Source organism: Mustela nivalis, assembly GCF_964662115.1.
Source record: "Mustela nivalis genome assembly, chromosome: 11".
NCBI lineage: Eukaryota > Metazoa > Chordata > Mammalia > Carnivora > Mustelidae > Mustela > Mustela nivalis.
The window spans coordinates 75,851,164-75,877,746 of NC_139030.1; the positions used below are offsets into that span (position 1 = coordinate 75,851,164).

A 26,583-nucleotide genomic window follows, 5' to 3' on the forward strand; every position below is an offset into this window, starting at 1 on the left:
ATGGGGAGTGCTGACCCCCAAGAACTTGCAGAACACAAGCTCCCTGCCCTCCTCAAGGTGGGGCATGGCCTGGCATGGCCAGCCTCCAGAATTACACTTCCTTTTGGTCCTTAGACTTCTTAGTCTTGATAATGGCCTTCCTGTGGGGGTGAAAGTTCATGGTTTGAAGACAGACCCTCAGACTGGTGCCTCTTTTCTAGGATTTACGGGTCAGGGGGGAGCCCAGATTCCTCTAGCTGATGGCCTTGGGTTTGCAGATGATTGTAAAGTGAATGCGGTCTATTGGAAAACCCCAACCTTGAGCTCTACATTCTAATGCCAGGGGCCAGTGCAGAGACAGGCAGAGTGGGAGGACCCCCTCCATAAGATCCTTCCTGAGCCCAGCAACTTCTCTGGGGCTCAGTTCTACCTTGAGTGGAACCTCTACTGGGCCCTGGTCCAGGCATAGGCCAAAGAACATGCTCCTGGGAGGCCCCATCTTCCCCAAGCCCTCTGCATCCTCTAGGCCAGGTGTGGCAGGAATCTGAGGCGCCCGCTAGATCAAGGGTAGGGAGACTGGCTCTTTCCGGAGCCCAGAAAGACCCTTTGACCCTGGGTCTGCTGTACATAGCTCTGAGCGCTGCTGGGTGGGGTTGGCAGTCCAGGGAGCTGTCTGGGGGTGGGGTGCTTTCCTCTTTATTTATTTGTGGTGGGAGTAGTAATCTCTCCCCAGACGTACCTCCCCCCACCAAAGTCCGGATTTCTGGGGCCCTGGGGAGCTGGGTAGCCTGGAGGTGAAGTCTTCATAGGGCAACAGAAGTGGGCCTCTTCTGTGCAGATCACCCTGGAGCATTTGTGCTCTTTTCGGTTTGGGAACTTCTCTGGGATACATCTAGTGCTTGGCATTCCCAGGCTCCAAATCACCTCCCACCTGTGGACCCTCCCCTCTCGCTATGACCTTTGTGATACCTTCTCCTCCCCTGGGCACCAGCATCTCAGACAGGGCTGACCGAGGACAGAGCTGTGCAATGTCCTCCCAAGTAAGGAAACCAATGACCCAACTAGTTGGATCCATGGGAAAGGAACTCTCTCACCCAGGGCACCCCAGGCTCTTGCCCGGGGCAGTGTAAGCACTGGGTTCTCAGAGCCTCAGCCAAGACCCACAACTAAAAAGGGCTCATTGGTAGCTGGTCCATCGCTATCCATCTTGCACCTTGTCCCCTTAAGACAGGCTTCCAAGGTGCGTGATGCTTTCAACCTTGGGTGGTGTGATGGAAGTCATGTCGTAGCCGATTTTCCTTCCCAAGTGCTATTTGGGGGCAATGTTTAATGAGCTCTAAAGGAAGGTCAGGCCCTCCTGCTTTAACTGGGAGTGATTTACTGAGACCCGGAAGAGATACACCAGCAATCAAGGTTCTTCTCATGAGCAAATGATTAGACTTGGAGGTCTATTTCCTTCCACTCAAAATGGTACCTTTTAAATGGCTCAAGGGGAATGAAATGATACAAGGTCTTGAGATTCTATGGAGAGCTTATGGCTGCCCCAGTGCCATGGGCCTCCTCCAAGGCCTGCCTTTGCCTACTGCTTGGGATTCTGTAGAGTTTCATAGTTTCCAGAGCTCGTAGAATTAAGCCATAGGAGTACCTGAAATCTTCACTTACTCTCCTCCTGATTCCAGTATCCCCAGCACCAGCTAAGCTGCCCTGCCTTTCCTTCCCACAGATGAGATGCTCTCAGGAAATAGCAAGGATTTTCCAAAGCAATATAAAATACTTGTTCAAACCAATCCATAGAAGAACAGGGCAAAAGGCTTAGGTATGGAGGGCTGGCTCAACTGTCCTTTGGTCATCTGGTTATAGAAAGAGAACTTGGTACTTCTTACGTATTTTAGAAGGAGTAAACAGCATTACATGGTCTATGATAAAGAAAACCGATCCCATATGAAGCCCATTTCGACAGCCTCACTCCCTCAGGTGGCTGTTCAGAAGGTCCTTGCCTGACCAGCTTTTTACGTGATGTCTTACATGGCCTCCCACCCCCAGTTGTTTTTTTTTTTTTTTTTAAGGATTATATTTATTTATTTGACAGACAGAGATCACAAGTAGGCAGAGAGGCAGGCGGGGGGGGGGGGAGCAGGCTCCCTGCTGAGCAGAGCCTGATGCAGGAATCAGTCCCAGGACCCTGAGATCATGACCTGAGCCAAAGCAGAGGGTTAACCCATTGAGCCCCTCAGGTACCCCTGCCCCAATTATTTATTTTTATTGTTGTTGTTGTTGAAATCAAGTATTTAATGCTGTCAGGATCAATAATTTGGAATATGGTAAGCTTTCTGGGGCACGTTTCCCATTCATAGATCCACAGATGGTAGAGCTGGAAGGAACCTCACAGATCAGCTGGTTCCACAGTTCTCAAACTTGAGCATGCATCAACATCCCCTGAAGGCCTCCTTACAACACAGATTGCTGGTCTGTCTCCAGGAATTTCTGATTCAGTAGGTCTGAAGGGGCACTGATAATCTGCATTTCTAATTTCTGAAGTGATGCCAATGCTTCATCACTTTTGAGAACTACTGATTTAGTCTAACTAACCAGAAAGTTTAAGTGACTTGTTCCTACGATCCTACATAATTGATCTAAATATATATTGCTTTTAACAATTGCCATTCATTTTTTTTTTAAGATTTTTACTCTTTTATTTGAGAGATAGCACAAGCAGGGGGAGCAGCAGAGGGAGAGGAAAAAGCAGACTCCCTGTTGAGCAGGGAGCTCCATGCAGGGCTGGATCCCAAGACCCTGACATCATGACCTGAGCCAAAGGCAGAGTTTTTTTTTTTTTTTTTTTTTTTTTAAGATTTTATTTATTTATTTGACAGAGAGAGATTACAAGTAGGCAGAGAGAGAGAGGAGGAAGCAGGCTCCCCGCTGAGCAGAGAACCCGATGCGGGACTCGATCCCAGGACCCTGAGATCATGACCCGAGCCGAAGGCAGCGGCTCAACCCACTGAGCCACCCAGGTGCCCCAAAGGCAGAGGTTTAACGGACTGAGCCATCCAGGTGCCCACTGCCATTCATTTTTATACTATAGTTCTTTTTTTTTTTTTTTAAGATTTTATTTATTTATTTGACAGAGAGATAGAGAGAGCACAAGTAGGCAGAGTGGAAGGCAGAGGAGAGGGAGAAACAGGCTCTCCACTGAGAAGAGAGCCCGATGCGGGGCTCGATCCCAGGACCCTGGGATCATGACCTGAGCCGAAGGCAGCCACTTAACCGACTGAGCCACCCAGGCTCCCCTATACTGTAATTCTTAAGGTAGGTTTAAATTAAATAAATTCCAAGGTCTTTTACAATTTCTTTAAGGAGCTAAGATATAAACTTAGGATTTCAGTACCTTGTAATTATAGGTCAAACTTAAAGCCGTTTAGACAAAATACCACATAAAGGGCTAATTATTTACTGTGAGAAGTTGTTGTAGTAAGGTCAGTTCTCTATTTAAATTCCCTTTACAGTCTGCATTGTTTAAATTTAGTTTTATTATCCGTAAACAGATCCTTTCTTATAATAGCAGCTAATATTTTTGGAGTAATGTGTGCCAGGCATTGTATTATACTCTTTATGTCCGAGAACTTTAAGACGAGAATGACTCACCAAATTCTAAAGGAGTCAAGCATCTTGCTCTCCTTGGTCAATTCTCTATTTTATTTGGCCATTTCAACAGCATCTACACTGCATAGTTTACAGATTTTGAGACATTAGCATTAATGTTCTAGATGAGGATTTTTGCCACATAATGTTCCCTTTTTTTTTTAACAACCCAGAACAAGACTTTTCAATGACTCACATTTTTACCCGGAACCACACACAAAAATTTACAAATTATTATATACTAACTTTTTATTTAATGTTTCCAGTCTGTGTTGGAAGGCCCAACCTAGAATCAGGGCCATCTTTTTCAACGAAACCAATTTGAAATTTTTTAAATTTGTGATTAATTTGTTAACATGTGTTTTAAAATTTATTAATAAACTTGGGAGACTAGAGAGGCACAAGGAAAACCAGGGAAACCTTTTTTTGGGTGTAGGAGATCTGGCTCAGTTTCGACCAAAGAGTTAACTACCTATATGAGGGAATCATCATAAATATTGATTACTTACCACTTGGTCTCCAGCCAAACCACCTAATAAGCCCAGGGTAGCTTGGCTGATAAGGAAGGTTCTAGTAATTCATTTTTATATTATGATAAGCTTTGGCCAATTTATCTTTCGGGATCATGCTGGACTCCAAGTGTTTATAGACAGTTGATTTCCGTAAGCTGAAACCTATTTCTTGATGCTCTCCTTGGTGCTCTGGGTGGGTAGGACTTTTAAAGGCATCATTGTCAAGAAATGTTCTTGATGTCCTCTCCCAAGACTTTGTACAGACCCCTTCTCACCTTTAAGACTCTTTCACATGTTGGTTAGCCCTATGCCTTGACCCTTCCTTTGCATTTTGTGACAGGTAGTTCTACCTCTGACCAGCTCCTTTCTGTCTTCATGGGTTCCAATCTTTCCACCAACCCCTTTACTAGCTCTCTTCCCTGGAGTTAGCTCCTTGATTATTTTCTTACATTATGAATTATTTTCTACAAACCTGCAAGCTTCCTCCACTATCTTTACTCTGACCACTCTCCCTTCTATAGCTCCATGGAGAGTGGGTGGTATTTTGGGGTATTCCAAACCGTTGGGTCCAAAGTGGAACCCCCCCCCCCAAGCCCCATCCTGAAGCCCCATGCTGCCTCTCCTTATGAATTCTCCCATGACCAATATAGTCCTGGTGTAAGAAGCCCCAGAGACACTGTTGGCTTCACAAGCCCCCTCCTTGCTTCATTTTGTCCCCTGGTCTCCTAACCACTGCTGGAATCCACATGTCCTTCCATGTCTCCTCCAACCTCAGTTCCAGCACCATCTCCTCCAAGAAGCCTTAGGGTTTAAAGAAAGTTTTATTCATCTGTGTGACCCCAATTACATGCACATCGCAGGTTCTCATTAATGCTTTATCCGTGAACTGCCACATCCCACATAAAGCTGGATCTTTCCAAATTGACAAATTAGTAAGAGGGTGTGCCCTCAGCATCAAACTCGCTAAACCGGACTCCTTCTGCTTCTACAAAGAAGGTATCTCTAAACGCTGGAGCTTATTCTCTGTTGCTAGCTAGATTTAATTTTTATTTGCCCATTTTGCAGAAGTCTGGGAACAGGGAATTTCCTCCCATCACTTGCATTATCTTTCCTATTTCCCGTTGTTGACTGCTTGTTTACTGGCATCGTTGTAATCCTCGTAAAAAATTCCATCCAAGTTTATTTTCTTAAAGCTATGATATAACTCACATATTTTTCCGTGTCGCTAAACATCAAATACAATTTTTTCATGCAAGATACATCCTAATTAGCCAAATGTTTCACTTTCATAAGCACTGCGTTGTTCACTTCTCATATGTAATTCTCCATAGGGTTCATTCTTTAATTGTTTTGATTAAGTTGGGGGCTCTTTGAGAACAAAAAGACTTTTGGAATGCAGCCTGCAGGAACATTTTCAAATTCTCCAGCTGCATCCTCCGGTGGTGGGAGGTGTGCGGGCTTTCCCCTTTCAGCCATTTGGCAGGAAGGTGACTTTTTATGTCACTGTCACTGGCTCAGGCCAAATTTGCCCCCTGGCTCTTTCCTCTCCAGGAGCCTCTTGAATGATCTGCCACCTTTTCTCCTGCTGAGGGCTCTGGCACAGGGTGCTTGGGACACCGGGACCGTGGTCATGGGCAGGGACAGGAGGCCGTGGGTCAGCTGTATGGTTGGGCAGAGCTGCATAAAATCTGTGTGTGATTCGGGACTGGTCATCTGAGAGTGTTAGGTCTGTGTGTGTGTGTGTGTGTGTGCGTGCGCATGCACATGTTGTTTTCTGACTTTAGATCTCCTTACACACTTGCATGATTGGTCTATGGGTTTTGTGTGATTAGCCAAATATGTGTATTTGAATGTGAGTGTGTGTATGGGAGAGTTAATGTGTGTGTGTGTCCTTGCGGGCATGTGGAGTGACTTGGTTCTGATTTCTCTGCACATGTATCTTTGGATGAGTTTGTGGTGTGTGTGTGTTTGTGTGGGTGTTTCTAGTTAGGGTGTGTCTCTGCATGTGCACGTGTGTGGGAGGGAGGTGCATACCCACATGCTTGTGTGTCTATGACTGTGTGTGTGTGTTTCAGGGTCGGTGTGCGTAATTCTGGCTGTGAGTCATGAAGATCTGAGGAAAGACCACAACACCCAGCCCAATGATTCTGGACTTGGGTGGGGACTGAACTAATTGGGCAAAACCCCCTTTGATGGCTAAGTGATATACCCCCCATTTGTGGCCCTCTAGGAGCCTATTAAGAAGGACCAACTTCTCGACAGAGAAAATAATGAACAGACATCTGGGGTGTCATCATCCCTCAGCGCCGGGGCCTCTCATCCCCACAGGAGGCTGGGCCAGGGCTGGGGCTGGCTGCTGGGTCTGGGACCACACCCTCTAGTCTCCACAGCCCCGCTCCATGTAACCTGAAGCTGCTTTTCCGGTAGGTTCCAGACATTTCCTCAGGCTGACAGCCAAGGGCTGCCCCAGGTGACATACAACCCCTTTGTCTTGCTGTGGCTGTGGGAGCTTTTTCTTGGAAACTGGTTCCCTGTGGTGTTGAAAGCGGGGTGCCTGCCAGCCATCTGTGAGGACAAGAGGAAAAGTACCTGTTCCCCCCACCCCCCACCCCACACCTGGTTCTCAGATCCAGGAATTTCCTCAGGGAAGGCTCCTGCGTGTGCTCATTCGTCCAGGCGGGAAGCTCATGCATTCCGGAAGCCAGAGTATCAGGGTGGCCTGGACACAGGCAGCTAGAAACAGGGACCCTGCAGGGAGAGAAACCCGCAGACTGGAGACAGGACCAGTTCCCAAAGCTTCCTCACCAACCCGTGGTGACCATGTTTGTCAGGGACTGTCCTGGAGGTCCCCACAGTCCCGGGCACCCAGGATACCTGGTCACCCTCACCCCACCCCAGGTAGCACTGGGGTCTCCTGAGGGGAAGCTGCCTCTTGCCCAAGGAAGTGTCCTCGCTGAGTGAACCGCGTGGGGCCCCAGGATTGGGGCAAGACTGGGGACTTGACTCACCACACTCAGACTGGCCGAGCCTGGGTTTTCCTTCTGTGTCTGGCCTGTGTCCACCTTCCCTGCCACCAAGAACGTGTGGCTGAGGCTTTCCATGGAAGATTCAGGCTGTGAATAGCTGTTGTCACCTCAGTTTGGTTTCCCACAGTTTGGTCACCTACACCTACCTCCCCGAGGTCCGGTGGAGCTGGGGGTGGGAGGGTGGTGGTGGGTGGTGGGAGTTGCTGAGAGAGTGGGGATCAACATCGAATTTGAGATCGTTGCCCGGCTTTTGGTGAGAGAAAAGCAGAGAGGTCCTGGGACTTTTGAAAACTGAGGTTTTGTGATTCTAGAACCAGGCTGGGTTAGAAGCTTTCGAGTTCTGTCACCAGAGGAGGAAAGCAATGAGCCTTCATTCAATGAGGTTCAGAGGAAAAGCAGCCAGGGTTGTGAAGGTCCCCCCTAATGAGTGGCCCAAGTGCTGAGGCCAGTGCCCCCTGAGGGCAGACGAGCTGCTGACAGTGAAGGGGAGTTTTCAAGGTGGACGGGGGAAGTGATGAGCAGGGGAGGTGCATGGGAGCAGGACAGGCTGACCAGAGCCCCTCTAGGGCTAGGATGCTGTAGAGGGGCTACAGGTATGACCTCAGAAACCAAAGTCAGGGAATTCTGAGGCCAAGCCTGGGTAAGCAAGACCTGATACATGATAAGGAAGACCCTGAAGTTCCCAGACATCCTTTCTTCCCCCCACCCTGCACGCCTCCAGGCCCCAGCTCCTTCTAGCAGGACTTCACCCCTCCTCCTGGTGCCACAGCCTCCCTCTGCCAAAGGGAGCCCAGGTCGCTGTTGCCTGGGGAGATTAGCTTTGGGGAATGGGGTAAGTACCAGGCACTGGGCACTGTTGCTCCTTCAAGGGGGGGTTGCACTTGGCCCTGGGGAGGGGAACAGTCCTGCAGGGAAAGGTATCCTGAGTCCACTGACCCCAGCCACCCCCTCCCAGTGGGAACCCCGAGGGCCTGGAGGGGCCCCAGTATGGACACAGAGCAGTTTGTCACATTTTCTTGGCCTGTGGACCGATCCTGAGGAGGAGCACTGACTGGGTGACCCTGGCCGGACCCCCATGTGGGTGAGAATCACTGGGGAGTTCATTTAGAAGAGGTGTAGGTCCGGCTACTTTGATGAATACTGAGAACTTTCCCTTCCGCAATGGCTTTCTCTTCATACAACGTCACATGCCGCATGAAACAGAACTTAATGTCTTCTACAGAAGTCTCTGCAGTTTTTAAAATGATTTAATGTAAATGAAAACTTCTGGTCACCTTAGAACAGGTAGCCAGCCAAATCATGAATAATTGTCTACCTTCAAAATCAACAAGTAGGGGATGAATTTCTGTTCCTGGGACATCTGCTAACATTTTCTGGGGGCTGCGGGCACCGCTCATCAGCAGCAGTAACAACTGGAGTGGGGGAGGACGTTCTCCTAGGGGACAGGGGAGATGGGCAGCAGGTATGGCTGAGTTCCCTTAAGCGGCAGAAACACCGTGGGGCTGCTGGCTGGGGGCAGACGGCCCTGGTCTAAGGACAAGGAGCCTGAGGTTTAGGCCTGATTTTCTCTGTGAAGTTGGAGGCAAAGGCGTCCTGGATGTGGGGAGCGGTGGGGGCGGGGGACAGCCTTGTGCCAGGAAAGGGATCCTGGATCTCCACGATCGCCATTTTTAAAAAAGATTTTATTTATTTACTTGACAGACAGAGATCACAAGCAGGCAGAGAGGCAGGCAGAGAGAGAGGAGGAAGCAGGCTCCCATGCGGGGCTCTATCCCAGGATCCTGAAATCATGACCTGAGCCAAAGGCAGATACTTTAACCCACCAAGCCACCCAGGCGCCCTGATTTTCTTCTATTTTTTAAAAAAGATTTTATTTATTTATTTGACACAGAGAGAGAGGGAAAGAGAGAGAGAGAGATCACAAGTAGGTGAAGAGGCAGGCAGAGAGTGTGTATGTAGGGGGAACAGGCTCCCCGCTGAGCAGGGAGCTGGATGTGGGACTCCATCCCAGGACCCTGAGATTATGACCTGAGCCAAAGGCAGAGGCTTAACCCACTGAGTCACCTAGGCGCCCCTCCACGATCACTATTTTGAGTGCGTGACCCTTTCCAACTCCAGCTCTACTCTGACCTCCTGGGGCCCTTGTAGGCTCATGACTCGACCATGCTGCACCTCAGTTTCCCCGTCTGTAAATGAGGCTAATGATAGTCTATACCTCATAGGCGGTTTGGAGAATGAACTGATTTTATTTGTCAAGTGCGTTGCCGGCTGACTGATCCTTAGGACTCTTGATATAAATGGTGGAAGGTGCTGTCACTGTCATTAATGAAGTCTCCTTGTGGGGGTTGGGGTGATGGCGGTGGATTCTGAACCTGGCTGGGCAGGAAGGGCCGGTATTCAATGACAATGAATCAACAGAGGTGGGGGACTCCGAGTCTGGGGGCAGGAATCCCCCCCCACAAAGGGTTTTTGCATCAGAATGGGAATGTTGCCTTCACCCCTAGAGAGGAGTTGGGGGTGCCTGGGATTCCAACCCCAGCTCTGACCTGCCAGGTGTTTGGTATTGGAGTGAACTTTTTTTTTTTAATCCTCCAACCTAGGATTAAAAGAAAACATCAATTCAAAGATTTCCAGGAACTAAATGAATACCGTACTTTAACTGTGGCAGAAGGAAAATACACACATTATTAGAGTGCCCAAGACAGTTCGTGGGAACAAAAGGACGTACTCTTACCCCCAAATGGACAATTTCCATGCGGTAAAACAAGTATAAATATGTGTGCACAAGGCGTAGGGGTGGGAAGGTGGTGTGGGGAGAAAACGCTCACGAATAATCTGGTAACATTTAATAACGGAAGTGGGAAGGTGATTATTAACCCTACGATAGACACGTGGGCTAGAGCTTTGTGCTTTATGCAAAAGGAAACATGAAGAACAAAATATTTCAAAAGCATCCACCCTTCCCAACCCCCAACACGTCCCTAGGAAATATACTAGTGGCCTCTGAGAGATGCCATGGAGCCCAGGGCCCAGGCAGGGGGCCTGAGTTGCCAGGTGAGCAGAAGAACGTTCTGGGAGATCCTTCGATGCCCCTCACAAGGCATCGGTGAGCCCAGACCAGGGAAGCCCTTGTGTTAACCTGGGGGGAGTCTCTGCTTAGAGTTCTGAGATGTTGGGTTGCTCCCTGGTAGTGGGACGTCTTTCTGATATAAATAACAGAACCTCCCTTCTCAAGTTCAGTGGAGAGGAAGCTTTGCATGTCTGTCTTTTCCAGAACCCCGGGGTCTTTATAATCCCATCAGGACCCTACCTGACTACAGGCAGGACGATGTGGGGAGCGGGAAGCTCAGAAAACCATTTACTGAAGCGGTGGTGGCAGGAACGGAAGGAAAGCCCACACCCAGCTCTGAGAGTCCAGAACTTTATGCCTTAACCTCACAGCTACATTTCCAGCGAGAGCCGGAGGGGGCGTGTGGGAGGGGAAGGGGCCAGTCCTAAAGGGTTGCCGTCCCTCTCCCCTCACCCCACCTCCCACTATGTGTTTTACCCCCCCTTGCCTTGACATTGATGCTGTCAACTGCCCCGTGCCCACGTTCAAGGAGGCTGAACGTTTTGGATCTCTGTGGACGGCTGTTAGGGTCCATCAGTGTTTTGGAGCAACTAGGGGGAAACACGGGGATGAGGAAGAGCATCGGGGACTTGGTTCAGACCCCAGGAAGCGCCTCATTTCTGCCCCAGTGGGGGTCATGCAGGCGGAATGCATAGGGTGGGCTTGGGGACAGAAGATGGCAGAGCCTGGAGGTTTGGATCAGAGGGTGGGAGGGGCTGGACCCATCTTGCTCTCTCTGCCTCTTGGTCCTCAGTCTCTCTGTTGAGACCTCCTCTTATATCGGGGACCCTACCCTCGGCAATGGGAACCCTGTTCTTTATGTTGCTCTTTTTCCCAAGACCCTTGAAGCTGACATAATGTCACTGGGAGCTGGGGGACTTGGGGTCATCAAGTACTGGACACTTGGCCAGTGCCTTCACCTGCCCTTGTCATGCCAGCTCCTGAAAAGAGTTTTTGAGAGAAGTGCTACCATCTTGATCACCACTGTCTGGTACACACTGGTGACCGACAGACCCTTGTGGACTGAAAGAATGTATGGCTGCCATTCACGGAAGTTAGGCAATGAGCCAAGTTTACAAAGCAGCTAATGAGGGCATGGCTCTCACTGGAATCAGGTTGCCTCAGATGATGGCTACCCTTCTCTCACACACCCTCTTTCCATCCTGATTCCTTCCTGTTTCTGCTGTTGTCCACCCGCAACCTGCTCTGGCCCTGCCATGTGAGGGAGTCTGTCTTGTGTCCATTCCCTGAACTGCCCATCCCACTGTAGCTGGTCCTGATTTGGATGGGTGTGAGAAGAAAGGCATCATACCATTCCAGAACTTTCTCTGCGATGGGATGGCTTCCAGTCCATTGCACTTGTCCCCTAGGTCCTCTGAGCACCCCTGCCCTCCTCCAGTCTAGCCAGCCCTCCAGCCTCAGCTCCTGCCAGTCTCCTCCATCCCCAGGATTCAGCTGCAAGAGCCTCCTGGCCCTCACCTAGAGCATCACAGTTCTCCTTCCTCCTGTCTGCATATAGGCTGTTCTCTGTGCTTCCAGCATCTTCTGTCTGCACTTCATCCCTTGTCTCTGGTCCCTGAGCAGTTCCCCCGTGGTGCATTTGGGGGGCATCCCAGCTCTGATGCCCTGTGATGCACCCAGTGGGCAAGCTCAGAGGCAATGGCCCATGTGCAGAGGGAGAACTTTAATCACTAAGGGAACAAATTCAAGCAGCGCATCAGGAGAGGGTGTGGCGAGTCTCCAGGTGCCGGGGAGCCGCTCTTTGGCAAACCCAGTCAAAGTGGCTTGTTCTTCGCCCTACACGAAGTGGCTCGTGAAGCTCAGATACTGCCCAGGACACTGGTCAGGTTGGAGGTATGAGCCCCCTACTCTGGGCTTCCCAACTGGTGGGCAGGTGGAACCCCCTCCCTCGCTTCCCCCAGGCTTCCAGAGCCTTGGGTTTGTTCTGGAAGATGAGTGGGTGGGCAAGACCAGGGATGCTGGTTCTGAGAGGCATATAGAACCTCTGAGAAAAAGAGTTTTCCTATTTGTGACTTCAAAGGGGCATGGCGGGGGCAGGGCATGGAGAGGAGCAGGCTGGACAGGCCGGAGCCGTGGGTGAGGCCTTGGGCGAGTCCCTGCCTTGCCTACCGCTTAGGAGAGTTTCTCAGGCTCACCCTATCCTGCTGGGGGTCCACTGTTACGCCCTTGATGAGGGTCATTAGCAAAGCTCTTCAAGAGGGGAGGATGAGAGATGACTCGGACCCACGTAGGACTCAATCTTTTGTGTTAAAAGAGGGAGAAAATTGGAACACACATGTGCATATGTTGGTATGACAGTTGGGAAGAAGCTGTCATCAGTGGTACCCTGAGGGGAGTGGACACTGGACTGGGGGGTGGGCAGTGGTGGGGGGCAGAGACATCTTACTGTCTGTGTTTACCAGTGTATTTGAACCAGGCGCCATGTACTCAAAATTTTAGGTAAAAAGCAACAGCAATACAACAGAAATATTCGTGAAAAGAGAAGATAGCTAGAACGGGAGGTGGCCGAGGCTCCCTTTGGGGAGGGACAGAGTGGGGAATCCATCTCTGGGGGCCCCTCAGTGGGGAACCCCTCCCAGGCCAGCGAGGGTCCCAGGTCAGGGAGTGAATTTGGTTCTGCCCGCGACCAGAGCCATAGCGACAACTTAAAAGGGGGTCACAGTCAGTTCTGTCAACCCCATGCCCTGGGGGGCCAGGTGACCTCCCCATAGTCACACAGGGTTGCTATTTCTGCAGAGATGACCATATGCTTGGATGAATGACCCAGACCAACTTCGGGAAGTTTCGATTCCTGTAGACACCCAAAAGTCACTACATGCCCGTGCTTTGGTCTCTAATGGGATCTCCTGCTCCCTGTGCCCCTCTGTGTGTGGGCAGCAGTTCCACATCCTAATCCGCCAGAAGGGCTGGGAGTCCGGATAGTGTTTTGTCGACACTGGCTGTCCCTTGGTGACGCCCGGCTTTTCCACAAGCTTCTTAACACCCCTGCAAGCGCTCTGCTGCACTTCTTGTACCCCCACGAACCCCACCTGCCTTTTGGAAGCTGAGTGAGCAAGAGAGGTCCCAGCAGGGAGATTTTTTTTCCTGGAAAGAGGCTCCCCCTGCCCCATTCTGGTTCTACTCAGTGGGGAGGGACCCCCTCCGCAAGGCCCCTCTCCAGACCAGCCCGGGAGAGCCACTTGAAAAGCATCTTGGTCCCACCCCCCTCATTTTACTGATGAGGAAGCCAAGCCCCAGAGAGGGAAGTGGCTCTCTCAGGAGCAGGCTGGTCACCAAGCTGGGAAGACAAATGACATCTTGCAGCTCACTCAGCTGCACTGGACCCCCAGCAGGTAACAGCACCACCCACCCCCCTTGGGACCACTTACTAAAACCCAGGCACAGAGCCACGGACTGACCTGGCTTTCCCGGACAGCAGGTAACTTTCCTGAGGCCAGCGGTGCCTCCGTGGTCTGGGTTCTGTCCAGACCTGCGCAGACCCAGCATCCCCGATGGCCGGAGGGCCAGCAGCCCAGCAGCCCCCACAGAGTCTCTGTGAAAATAGCAACGGCAAGCAGAGGACTCCTGGTATTAGTGACATTTCCTACCAACCCTCAATTTCCTCCTGATTTGACTCAAGGTTGCAGCTTCTTGCTGGGGTGGAGAGATCTCACGGTAGGTAGCCCAGGAGCTTTCCCCAGGGGAGCTCGGCTTGCGTGCCATCACCTCCTGCTGGCCTGGCTGCCTGCTCTCCTGGAACCCGGCCTGGAAAGCACCCACAGCCCAAGATGACACACTCGAAGGAATCACCTGACAGCCCACAAGCAACAGGCTCCGGGCAGGCCACAGCTGGGCTTTGGATCCCCGGCCAGCCCCTTACCAGTTGTGTAGACTTCCCTGGCTTTGTTGTACCTCTCTGGAGAATGGGAGTCATGATGGTGTTTTTTTTTTGCCCCTCATGGGGCTCTTGAGAGCAGTGAGTGATGGAAGTGCTTGATCGTGCAGGAAGCAAGAGGGCAGCTTTGACTGCTCTGATGTGTTATGACTGGATTATTTCCTATGGGTACCCCTATGGTACCCTGACGGATGGCCCCATTGGGCCATGGTGATGCAGGTAAATCAGAGAAGTGGGCATTTGAAGAAAAGAATGAAGTTCTTAGGAGGGGAGGGGAGAGTCTGCGGAGAAAGAAGAGATGTTAAGTGGAACTGGGCATGTCAGGAAGTGAGGAAGAGGGAACTGGGGGGCTCCTGGTTATGTTGGATGCTTGGGCTGGTGATGCTGATGGGGAGCTGGGGTGGGAGTGGGGAAGATAAAGGAGAGACTCAGTGTGAGCGCCAGTGAGACCCCTCACCACCTGTTTGCTCTTGGGTAGACTCTAGCTTCTCTGAGCCTCACTGTCCTCATCTGTAAAATGGGCATGATTATAACAACAGTCCAGGAAGGTGCCAAGTTCCCACTGCAGAGCACTTAGCACAGGGACAGCCACATCTCAAGTCCCTGAACTGAAACCCCCGCTCCCCCAACTTCACTCCAACCCGCGAGGCTCAGGGTACAGCTCCAGCAAAATCTTGGAGTCTGGGAGATTCTGTGTGGTCTGTCCCCTCTGTGTCCTGTTCCTTTTTGCATCGTGTCTCCTAGAAGCCTAGCTCAGGTGTAGACAGACGGCTTTATTTACACTACGGTGTTAGTGGCAGATAACCACATCCAAGTAAATATTTATATTCTAACCGTGGACTTCAGTGCCTCACCCCCAAAGGAGATGGGAACTGCCAGCAAGGAACCTGGATGGCACTGGTCCAGGGGAGTGCTCCTCCTAAAACTACAACCCTTGGGCTGTATACCAGCTGTGCTCAGTCATGGCTGGACCTCCCTTTTCTTAGGTGGTTCATACCACAGTGCTCCATGTGGATGAGGAGTCTGGCAGCAAAAGAGAGGGGGATGGGGATCCTTCTCAGCCCACAAACCTCGTAAAGTTCCCCTCTTACTGTTGCTGGTGTTTCTGAAAAGTCTGTCTGCTGCTGGAAGAAGGGTTGGCTTGGTCTGAGCTGCACAGCTGGGTTCAGGGGCCGAGGCTGTGCGTAACAGCTCTGGGGCTGCCCTGGGTGGGAGCCGGGCCCAGGCAGCTGCAGGAATCAGAGCCCAGAGCCTGACCGGACAGCAGGAAGGGAGCCAGCTCAGGGAGGCCATGGGCTCCCAGCTCGCTGTTCAGAGGAGAGAACCCAGAACCCAGATGGAGGCCCCACAGCCAGAAAGAGCCAGGAACCGAAGCCTCTGGACTCCCAGGCTTGTCCCTCTTCACACACAGACTATTTCCTCTCCTCTTCACCAAATACAAGAAAGTGTTAATATACTGAGAGAAGATTCCATTTCAGCGTTGGAAAAAAAAAAAAAAATCCTTCCGTATGTGTGAATCCCCCTGACAACATTCTGGATAAACAGATCTCCTACCTTTGCTTACATACCTCTGGTGATAGAGAGCTCACTATATAGCAAGGCTGCTCTGTCTGCTCTCAGATACTCCGTTAGCAAGGCAGGTCCATCTCTGTGGCATCTGGAGCCTGCTCTGTGAAGTCATACAGGGGAGCATGTCTTGAGCACTGGGGGATGCTAAAATGTCTATTCTTTTATAGATCATGAGCAACTCGAGTCCTTTCCCCATATTCTCCTGGGCTGTGGCTCTCTAGCCTTCCACAGGCAGCCCCAGCAGAAAGACAGTCCCCGGCACGCAGGTGATCAGAGTGGTGCAAAGGCCACTGTCACGCCAAGTTCCTCTTCTAGATCCTCTAATAGAGCCTGGTTCCTCTCATTTGTCGCCATCTTTCCTGTTTGCAAGAATACTTAAGAACTCCCATTTCCCTGTAAGCCGTGACTGCCTCTGTGTTTTGTGTATACATAAATAAAAGAAGAACAAATTCTTTTCCAGTATTTCAGTAATGTAGTTCCGATTTTATCCGTGACTCACACATTATTTAAGAGACCATTTGAGAGATTGCTTAAAAGTACCAATGATCTATTATTAATGTCACGGTGTTCAACAAGTAGTTGTGCTTTCTTTAGGGTCTGAGGCACAGAAGATAGACTTGCCATTGTCTTGGAGACCCGGGCTGGGCCCAGGAATGGTATCCGTTTGGTGAAAAGATCCTTGTCGTCTCCCAAAGAAAGCATAGTCCCTTGATTTATGATTTGGTCCTCACCGATCTGCCTTTTTAATTGGCCTAGGAGGAGTTCGAAATTTCTGTGTACTTGATGATGATACTCGGGGAAGGAGGACGAAGGTCTCTACCTACAATTATATTTCTATTTCTACTTCTTTTTGCATTTCTGGCATGTTCTGTATGGAAATACGTTATGCATTTCCTTGCTATGCACCTTGGAACAGAAATTAAGTATTTTATGTTTTAATTATTCATTGTAACTTTTACCTCTGTAAAGTCTCTGTGTTACTCTCTCAATTCTTTTTATGAGACAAAAATTATTTTGTCATATTCTCCTTTTTTTTTTTCCTAGAGTTCTGTGTGCCTGATAAGCCAAAATTGCCCTATCATTTTACTCTGTCCATGCCTTTTTTTTTTTTTTTTTTCCTCTGTGTTTCTTATGTGGGGGTGGGGGGAAAGGTCTGGGCTTTTTTAATGAATGCCCCTTTTCAGAGGGAGTGTTAACACGGTCAGGGAGTGCTGTAATTCTATTATGTAATTGTTACATTTGTGTAAACCTCCTCGGGGTTACCCCTGCTGTCTACACAGAAACATGGTAGTTTTTCACATTTAGTTTCTATTGTGCATTTTCTCTTCCTTGTGTCCCTTTACAATAGACAAGATAATTAAACCTGAAAAATCCGATCTAGAAAATATGTAAGTTTTCACTCCAGCATTTGTTTCTCTTTACAGCTGTCCAAGCTTTGGGAGTATTTATGTAAATAACTTCCCTTCCCTTGACCCTCTCTCCATGGTTAATCTGCATTTTGAATGTCTTTTTGTGTCAGTCTTCATTCACTCTTCATGTTAGGCACAATTTTTATGATGTGATGGCTGACCTGTGGACAGATGAAGACTTTTTTAAAAAAAATCACCAATCAGGTTCTTGCGGTCATTGCTCATCTCTGAGGTAGCATCTGCGCTCTCATCTGTCACTTCCAATTCTGTCATGCCTTGTCCCCACGTCCCTCAGATGCTGTCTGTTGAAATGTTCATCCTCGGCCCCGCAACACTGATGTCTCGCCAGCTGAGCACGGGTTAGACCAATGCCATCTTTTAAATTTTATGTGAACCTCACTCCTGCCTCTGCCATGCCTCAAACACTCTCCCAGATTTTTCTTCTTTTAAGAGAAAGTCAAAAGCTGTTCTTATTTTTCTCCTTTTCTCCCAGCATTTATTACAACTTAAAAAAATTAAATTGTTTTCATATCATCATTAATTAGAAAAATATACACACGGTGGGGGGCGAGAGGAGAGAGAGAGAGGGTGATTTAAAAGACTGAATACGTTGGGGCATCTGGGTGGCTCAGTGGGTTAAGCATCTGTCTTCGGCTCAGGTCATGATCTTAGGGTCCTGTGATAGAGCCTCACTTCAGGCTCTCTGCTCTGCAGGGAGCCTGCTTCCCCCTCTCTCTGCCTGCCTCTCTGCCTACTTGTGATCTCTGTCTATCACATACAAAAATTTTTAAAAAATCTTTAAAAGAAATTTAAAAAACTGAATAGGGGGCGCCTAGGTGGTTCAGTGGGTTAAGCCTCTGCCTTTGGTGTGGGTCGTGATCCTAGGGTCCTGGGATTAAGCCCCGAATCCGGGCTCTCTGCTCAGTGGGGAGTCTGTTTCCTCCTCTCTCTCTGCTTGCCTCTCTGCCTACTGTGATCTCTCTCTGTCAAATAAATAAATAAAAACTTTAAAAAAAGAAAAAAAGACTGAATAAATACCCACCATCTAACTGTTAGAATGCAACCAATGTTGGACATATGGAAATTTTTTTCTAGGTTTTTTTTTTTCCCTGTGTGTGGGTTTTTTTTCTTAAATCATAGTTGAAGTCATTCTGAATGTATCGTTCTGTAGTTTGTGGGTTTTTTACTTAACACAGTCAGCATAAACATAACATAATCAGACAGAAAAATTTTCCATTGAGTAGATTTACCATCGTGAAATTAAGCTCTGGGTGGCATTTAAAAATGTGTGTGTGTTTTTTTGCTAGCAGAAAAAATGTTCAGGTAAACACATTTTCTGTACATGACTTTTTTTGCTTTTCCTGATTTACTTAAAGTAAATTTTTAATGACTGGGTAAAAGATTAATAAGGTTTTTCTGACTTTTTCTCTAAGTTATCAAATCTAGGAGCTGTGTACACTCACCAGCATATCGATGACTGTTTCATAGAACCCTTACTAGCTTCTTTGTTGAAATGATGAGCAAAAATTTTATCTCTTTGTAAATCCTCTTCTGGGAACTCTCCGTCCTTTGCCTGTTTGTCTCCTGAGGATCTTTGTATCATATAGTTTTTATACTCTTCATAAAGAAAGAACATCATTCATCTGATGTTTCTGTGTATTTTTCCCCCCTGGTATATTACTTGATGTGAAAATATTTTTTTTTTAAAGATTTTATTTATGTATTTGAGAGAGAGACAGTGAGAGAGAGCATGAGCGAGGAGAAGGTCAGAGGGAGAAGCAGACTCCCCATGGAGCTCGGAGCCTGATGCGGGACTCGATCCCGGGGTTCCGGGATCATGACCTGAGCCGAAGGCAGTCGTCCAACCAACTGAGCCACCCAGGCGTCCCTGATGTGAAAATATTTTAACAAAATGTTAAAAAGAAGGTTTCTACATATGGTGGTCAGAATATTCCCAACATCATTTCTGCCTTTCTTTTTTTTTTTTTTTAATGGAAGACTTTGTTCTTGATAGGGAGATAATTCATTTTGGTAACTGTTTCTTGGATACTGGAGAAAAAATTATCTGCCCCCGGAAGCTTCTTTCCTTCTCTCCGTCCACAGATGTCAGACCTGCTCTCCCCTGAATCCTACACAGGCATTTGTCTCTCCAACATGGAATCCTGTCTAAGCATGGCTTCCCAGCCTCCCACCCCCACGCCAGTGGATCCCTGAGTTGACTGGCTCAGGACCTATCTGTGGCAACAGGTCAAGTGAGGGGAGCTTGCTAGTTCCCGCCACAAGGGGACTGGCTTTTACTGGCAGCCCATCTTTGAGAAAAATAACTGTTTTTAATCTCTCGCTGCAGCCTGAATCCTTTTTATCTTATTCCAGAGAAGTTCCTGGTCTTTTTTTTAAAAAAGAAGACTTTCAAAAAGATGGTTTCCTTGAACTTTCAAAGGGAATTCAGAGGATTAATTTTTCAGATTTTCTGCTTACTCTGCCAGGAGATGGAAGTATTTTTTTTTTTTTTCCAAACTAATTTCTTTTTGCCAATCCATAGAGTGCTTTCTCTAACTTCAAAGATTACCTTTTGAAAAGTTCCCATTTGAAGTCTGTCAGTAATTCAGATGTGACCTTTGGGATGGTCTGGGTGGAGAACACTGAGGGCTAAGTTGTGCCTTTTTCCACACATCCATCTGGTACCATCGAGTCAGAGAAGCCCCGGCATCCGTCAGACCATTTTCTTCCATCCTTTTTTTTTTTAAGTTTTTTTTTTTTTTTTAATATTCATTTGTGAAACAGAGGGAGAGAAAGAACATGAGCAGTGGGGGAGGCAGAAAGAGAAGCAGGCTCTTCCCTGAGCAGAACTCCATCTCAGGACCCTGAGATCATAACCTGAGCCAAAGGCAGACAATTAATTGACTGAGCCACCCTGGCACTCCAGGTGGGGGAGGCCTTCTTTAAGTAAAGGAATACAAAGATAGCTATAAGGCTACTCTAGAATGAGAATGAGAAAATAAATCGCAGTGAATTCAAATTTTAAGAATTGACAGATACTACAGACAGAAAAATAGTGTTTTTATTAATTGGCTGCTTTGTGCACCTCATAGGAGACTTTTAAAAAAAGATATTATTTATTTATTAAGATTTTATTTATTTATTTGACAGAGAGAGAGAGAGAGAGATCAGAAGTAGGCAGAGAGAGAGAAGGAAACAGGTTCCCTGCTAAGCAGAGAGCCCAACGAGGGACTCAATCCCGGGACTCTGAGATCATGACCTGAGCTGAAGGCAGAGGCTTTAACCCACTAAAGCCACTCAGGCACCCCTCATAGGGGCCTTTTTAAATTTTTGTTTTACGCCTTTGATTGCCTCTACATATATGACCATGAGTTCGTAGTGTTTTCTACAGAGAGAAAAGGAAATTAGTCCTTCTTGTAACGTATTTGATCAAATTTAGTCAAATTTAAAAATGCCCAAAGCCTTCTTTCCCCAAGGTTTTCAAGGGAGCCATGCTGATGAGAAATAGCAGCAGAATGGGGCTTCTCTTGCTGATTGAAATCCGTGTAGCAAAGAAATAAGTCATGGGGATGCTCTCTGTGGAAGTTTTTGTTTCCCAGTAAAACCCTATGAAACCTGAATGTTCGTCAACAGGCTGTTGGCTAAATGGGTTGAGGTATCCCCACACAACAGGATGTAAGTGTGCCATTAAGAAGAAAAAGCCTATTCATACACGCTGATGTGGAAACAATTTCCAAGAATCGTTACAAAATGAAAAAGCAAGGGGCAGTGCTATGGGTGTAATATTTTCTAAATGTAAAGAAACATCGTGTGTGTGTGTGTGTGTGTGTGTGTGTGTATCCTTGGAAAATTTCTGGAAAAATATGTACAGAACTGTTAGCCACAGTTGTCTCTGGAAACCGAGGCCCTGGGGTACCTTGGAGGCTTGCATCTTTCTCCCTCCCTTCCTTCCTTCCTTCCTTTCTTTCTTTCTTTCTTTCTTTCTTTCTTTCTTTCTTTCTTTCTTTCTTTCTTTCTTTCCTCTCTCTCTTTCTTTCCTTCCTTCCTTCCCTCCTTTCTTCCTTCTTTCTTTCTCTTTCGGTACTGTCTGAAGATCTTATTGAATGCATAGTATATTTTCTCAATAATAATAATAATAATAACTAGCTGGATAACAGATACTCAGCAAATGACTGCATTGGTTGCTAGCGCAGGATTCTTGGTAAAGGGCGATGTTGGCCCCTTCTCTCTGCTGTGCCCACGTTTTGGGCCCCCGCCCCTGCTGCCAGGAAGTCCTTGAGGGCAGGAGAGGCGCAGTGAGCCTCCTAGGGCTAGCGTGACTGGCCTCTCCTATGCAGGGGCCCTGTGTGCTCCTGGGCCTGGCACAGACCAGCCGCTGTGAAAGGAGAGGTGTGCGCATGGAGTCTGGGTCATCTGAATTCTCTGTCCAGCCTCGTTGGTTCTGGAGGTCTGGGTCAAGTGAACATCTCCTGGGTTTGATCTACTCCAAGGCCACTGTTAAGGGACTGAATGTTTGTGTCCCATCCCCCTTCCCAAATTCACATGCAGAAATCTAAACACCTACCCCTCTCCCCAACCCAAGGTGGTGGTATTAGGAGATGGGGCAGTTTGGGAGGTGATCAAGACTCATGAATGGGATTAGCGCTCTTAGAAAAGAGACCCCAGAGAGCCCTCTTGTTCTCTTTCTGCCCCTTGGCAGAGGGCCCTCCTCCAAACGTGCTGGTTCTCTGAGCTCCAACCCGGACCAATGCAGCAACCTTCCAGGATGTGGGTGGCAGAGAGCAGAGGGACAGTGTGCAAAGAGGGTCTGGGTCCTGGAAACAGCCTTTGAATTCCTGATCAAGCCATAGCTCAGGTCGGCCCTGCCCTGGTTAGTTTTTCAATTACATGAAACGGTCCTTTGCTGAAGCCATTCTGGGCCAGGGTCTGGACTTTCGGCAGGAGTTCTGATTGAAAACAAGGGACAGATGTTCACACACACTTCCGTTTTTGTAAAAGAGAAAGACTTGCGTACACCTGTGCATGCGTGAGCGCCTGTGAGAGAGAGAGAGAGTTTGAAATGAAATACACAAAAAGGTAACAGCCCTTATAACTGGGCAGCAGGATTAGAGGCAATTTTCTTTCTAGCATTTTCTAATTGTGATTCAGTGGGCACGAATGACTGTGTGATACAGTCCTTTGGATCTGTCGCCTGTAGAGAGCGAGAGGGACTTCATCTCCTGTGTTGTTGGTGTTGTAGGAAAAAACATGAACCCGCAGCTCAACAAGAACCAGAGCTGCTCCTTCGATGAGGTGGACGAGCTGATGAAAACTGTGCAGCTGGCTGTCCACATCCCCACATTTCTCCTGGGCCTTCTCCTCAATGCATTGGCCATCCGAGGCTTCAGCTCCTTCCTGAAGAAGAGGTGGCCGGATTACGCCGCCACCTCCATCTACATGATCAACCTGGCCGTCTTCGACCTGCTGCTGGTGCTGTCCCTTCCATTCAAGATGGCGCTGTCCAACGTGCGTGCCACCCCTCCTTTCTTCTGTACCTTGGTGGAGTGCTTCTACTTCGTCAGCATGTACGGGAGCGTCTTCACCATCTGCTTCATTAGTCTGGATCGATTCTTGGCCATCCAGTACCCGTTCCTGGTCAGCCATCTCCGGTCCCCGAGGAAGATCCTGGGGATCTGTGGCACCATCTGGGTCCTGGTGTGGGCCGGGAGCATCCCGATCTACAGCTTCCACGGGAAGGTGGAGAAGTACACGTGCTTCCACAACATGTCCGATGGCACCTGGAGCGCCAAGGTCTTCTTCCCCCTTGAGGTCTTCGGCTTCCTTCTTCCCATGGGCATCATAGGTTTCTGTTCCTCCAGGAGCATCTGCATCCTGGTTGGCCGTCGGGACCTCACCCAGGACTGGGTCCAGAAGAAGGCCTGCATCTGGACGATCGCAGCCAGTCTGGCTGTCTTCGTGGTCTCCTTTCTTCCCATCCACCTGGGCTTCTTCTTGCAGTTCCTGGTGCGGAACGGCTTCATCGTGGAGTGCAGCTCCAAGCAGAGCATCAGCTTGTTCTTGCAGTTGTCCATGTGTTTCTCCAATGTCAACTGCTGCCTCGACGTCTTCTGCTACTACTTTGTCATTAAAGAGCTCCGCATGGACATCATGGCCCCCCGGCCTTCCAGGGCCCAGCTTGTCCTCCAGGATACCATGACCACCAGGGACTAAGGAAAGACTGATGCAGAGGAAGGAAACCCCAGCCCCAGATTCTGATAGCAGATACCCTGTTGCAAGGTTTCTGATGTGATGGACGAATGTGGCACATTACTGGTACGCTTTCCCTTTCGATGCTCACTGAACACGGTCTTTGCTCATTGTGTCCCAAAGACCTTTCCCCCGCACCCAGACAGCTCAACATAAATCACCCAGTATTTCAGAGTCCCTGAAGGACCTGAGAACCATGTGAATTCTTTACTTCTGCGTGAGGCAGGAGAATTGAAAAGATGGAGACCATCTGAGCGAGGCTGTTTCCCAGCTCCCCCCATCCTTCTGTTAGACTGGGAGATTCTGGAAAGGAAGAGAGGGGCGTTAGGAGAGAGAACCAAGAGGGTTGGTCAAGGAGACTTGTAGTTCTCCGTCCCTTCTCAGGCTCTGGAGGCCAGTAACTTCACAGCTAGCGGGGGTGATGAGAGCAGAACAAGGACATACAGAGAGCCCCACGTTTCCTACGGGGAAGAAAGGCCCAGAAAGCCAGCCAGGCCTTCTTATGCCCACAAGAAGGCAGCAGAAGGATGAGGGAAGCTGAGGTGAACCGGGCCATGGTGAAACTATAGCTTGTGATTGACAAGCCTAGGAGAGGGGACTTTCCTGAGCCTGACCGGCTTGCTACCTTGAACGGACTAGGAGGCTGTTCGTGAGGCTGTTTCACTGAGAACGAGGAGAAACAGGCTTGACTGGGGTCCACCAGAGGAGAATAAGGACCCGGTGCCTGTCTCGCCCACCCGAGTCCTGTCTGGGCGGCTGGCCGGGTGGCACTGTCCACAGGACTGTCCCTCTCCAGGGACTGGGAGGGAGAAGACGAGCCAGCCGGGGATCGGAGAAACCATTTGATGGCACGCAGCTCCTGGCGGTTCCTGGCTGGAGACTGTCAACCGTGGAAATCACGATCCGGCCCTGGCTTCTCGAATGATCTCGAAGAGGGTCTGCCGAGACCACCGCAAGCGTTCTGATGACTCAGGCTGCTCCAGAGAGCCGACCGATTACAAGGATGAACTGTGGGGTGGTTTGGCAAGACAGGGTGAGTGGGATGAGATGGAAGAGGTGAGCTTCGTGTGAAAAAGGGGGAGGTCTGGAGGAAGCAAAGAACCACTTTCTACCTGTAGGTAAAGAAGCTTCCACCGCTAAGTGGTGGACGGAAGGTAGGGTGGCAGGGTGGCGGGGAAGAGGGTGGTTTGGGTAAAAGCCTGACAGGAGGCGGAGGCGGAGGCGGAGATCAGGCGATAACCCCAGGCTTGCAGCTCCGGGGCTCCTGTGAAGGGGGGGGGTGTGTGGAGGGACGGGGAGGAAGGATGGAGGGCAGAGCTGCTTCCTGCTTGAGAATCCCCGGCTCGACCGAGGGCCATCCAAGGCTGGAGCCTCTCTACCTCCTGCTTCAGTCACAGCTGACTTGGTGGTCAGGGCAGGAAAGGGCGAGGAAGCAAGTGTCAATGCTGGGGTGGAAATGGGTGCGGAGGTGTGATCCCAGCCAGGATCAGAGACTCCCGCCCTGCAGGCTGGGCCTCCAGGAGGCAGCAGCCCAGGGCAGGAGTCCTGCAGACCCAGCCCCCCCAAGGTGCCTGCAGCGCCATGGCCATCCGGCCCAGAGGCTCTAAGGAAGCCAGGCTGTTACATACAGCAGATGCTGGTGCCAGATGGGGCTCAGAGCCCATGGATGTGTGCGGTCAGCCCACTCCTCCAATTTCTGTCTCTGCACTGGGGGCCCATCACGAGGCGCTCACATCTCCTCGTGTACTTCAGGCCAGACAGGCTTCCTAAGAAGAGGAGACAGCAGTGCCCTGACCACCTGTCATGCCTGTGATGTTCATAAACATAAAATTTTGTCTCATGGGTAGGCTGCCCCTGCCAGAGCTGGGTGACAGAGGAGGCAGGAGAGAAGGAGAGGTCCATGAGTGGTGTAAGTCCTTGGAGGGGGACAGCAGCATCAGGTCGGTGTGGTGACTGTGGGCTTGTTGGGGAGCCCTGGAGACCCCCTGACTGATGCCAACACACTGGGGAAGAACACAGGCCTCTTCTCTCTCTCCTTGCAGACCCCTCCTGGTCTGCAAGTCGCAGAGGACTCATCGGGGCCTGTGGGAGTGGGTTTGGACCCAGGACCTCTGGCCAGGCTGCTCTGCCGGGGGCTTCACACTCAGTCCAGTGGGCATGGAAGGGGCAGAGGTCAGGGCCAGGGTTAAGGCTGGGTGCTGAGGCATCCAGGGGCCCTCTCCTGCCAGCAAGGGACGGTCAGTGAGTTGCGGAACTCTGAGCTCAGCCTGTGGAAATGGCTGAAATGCCTGTCGGTAAAGGAGGCTTGGGGACATTGTTCGGCTGTCAGCGTGACCATAGTTTTCCTCCCAGTCTGGAAAAAGCCAAGAGATACTTGTAATAGGTACATGCGTGAAAGTAGCACAATTTATTGGGAAAATGATCCGATCAAACGGATTTGCCAAATAAATGGATTTCTATGGTGCTGTGTGACGTGGTCGTGGGGAGTTCTCGGGCAGCCCTGGCTCCAGGGGAGAGCCGGCCGCTGAAGGCCCTTGCCTGGTGACACGGCCGTCTTGGCCAAAGGAGCCAAGAAGGGCTCAAGCTGGAGCGGCCACACGGATGCCGAGTACAGGAGTTCAGGAGTACCCTGAGACTGCTCCCAGCGCAGCTCCCCACACCCCTACACCCACTTGTGTACTTGGCTCCTTGTGGCAGCAGCTGGGCTGCAGAGAACCCCCGCCCCCAGGCCCAGCTGCCGTCCCTCCAGGACTGAGCCTGCCACACCCACTCCCTCCATCATGTCCCACCACTATCGTGACGCTGGAGCTGCTTCCAAGGGCCCGGGCTCCTTTTACAGACATTGTGTGGCCCAGCATAGGTGGCCTGCTGACCCCCAATGGGCGAAAGACACAGGGCCAGCCCCCCAGAGGTCCTTCGCTGTGCCCCCTCCCTTCACCAACTACCTGTGGTGTGAGTCTGACTCTCCCAGGTTAAATCTGAGTTTTCTGTCATGGCTCCTGACGTGAGAATCCTGCTCGCCTATCCAGAGCTTCTGGAGAATGGGAGCTCTTAGGGGCTGGCCCAGACCACCTCTTTCTCCTAAATTTCCCACAACCTCGGGCATAGCTAAGCTGCAACCTGGGTGCTGTGGGCTGGCTGGGGACATCCCCACCCTGGACAGTTGCTATGTGTCTCCTCTCAACACCCAAATCCA

At 49.8% G+C, this 26,583-nt stretch overlaps 1 protein-coding gene across 4 annotated transcripts in view; it reads left to right on the forward strand.

The window, feature by feature from the left end:
* Nucleotides 1–25,850, forward strand: part of GPR55 (G protein-coupled receptor 55) — a 37,688-nt gene extending 11,838 nt beyond the window's left edge. For 2 of the 4 annotated variants that reach the window (XM_082689797.1, XM_082689799.1), the window contains exon 2: nt 22,381–25,850. In XM_082689797.1, the coding sequence (XP_082545923.1) occupies nt 22,381–23,351 (971 nt within the window). In that variant the 3' untranslated portion in view covers nt 23,352–25,850. Of the gene's footprint in view, nt 1–13,497; nt 13,708–22,380 lie in introns of those variants that run through there. The other 2 variants (XM_082689798.1, XM_082689796.1) reach the window with 2 other exon arrangements.
* Nucleotides 25,851–26,583: the final 733 nt, after the last annotated feature.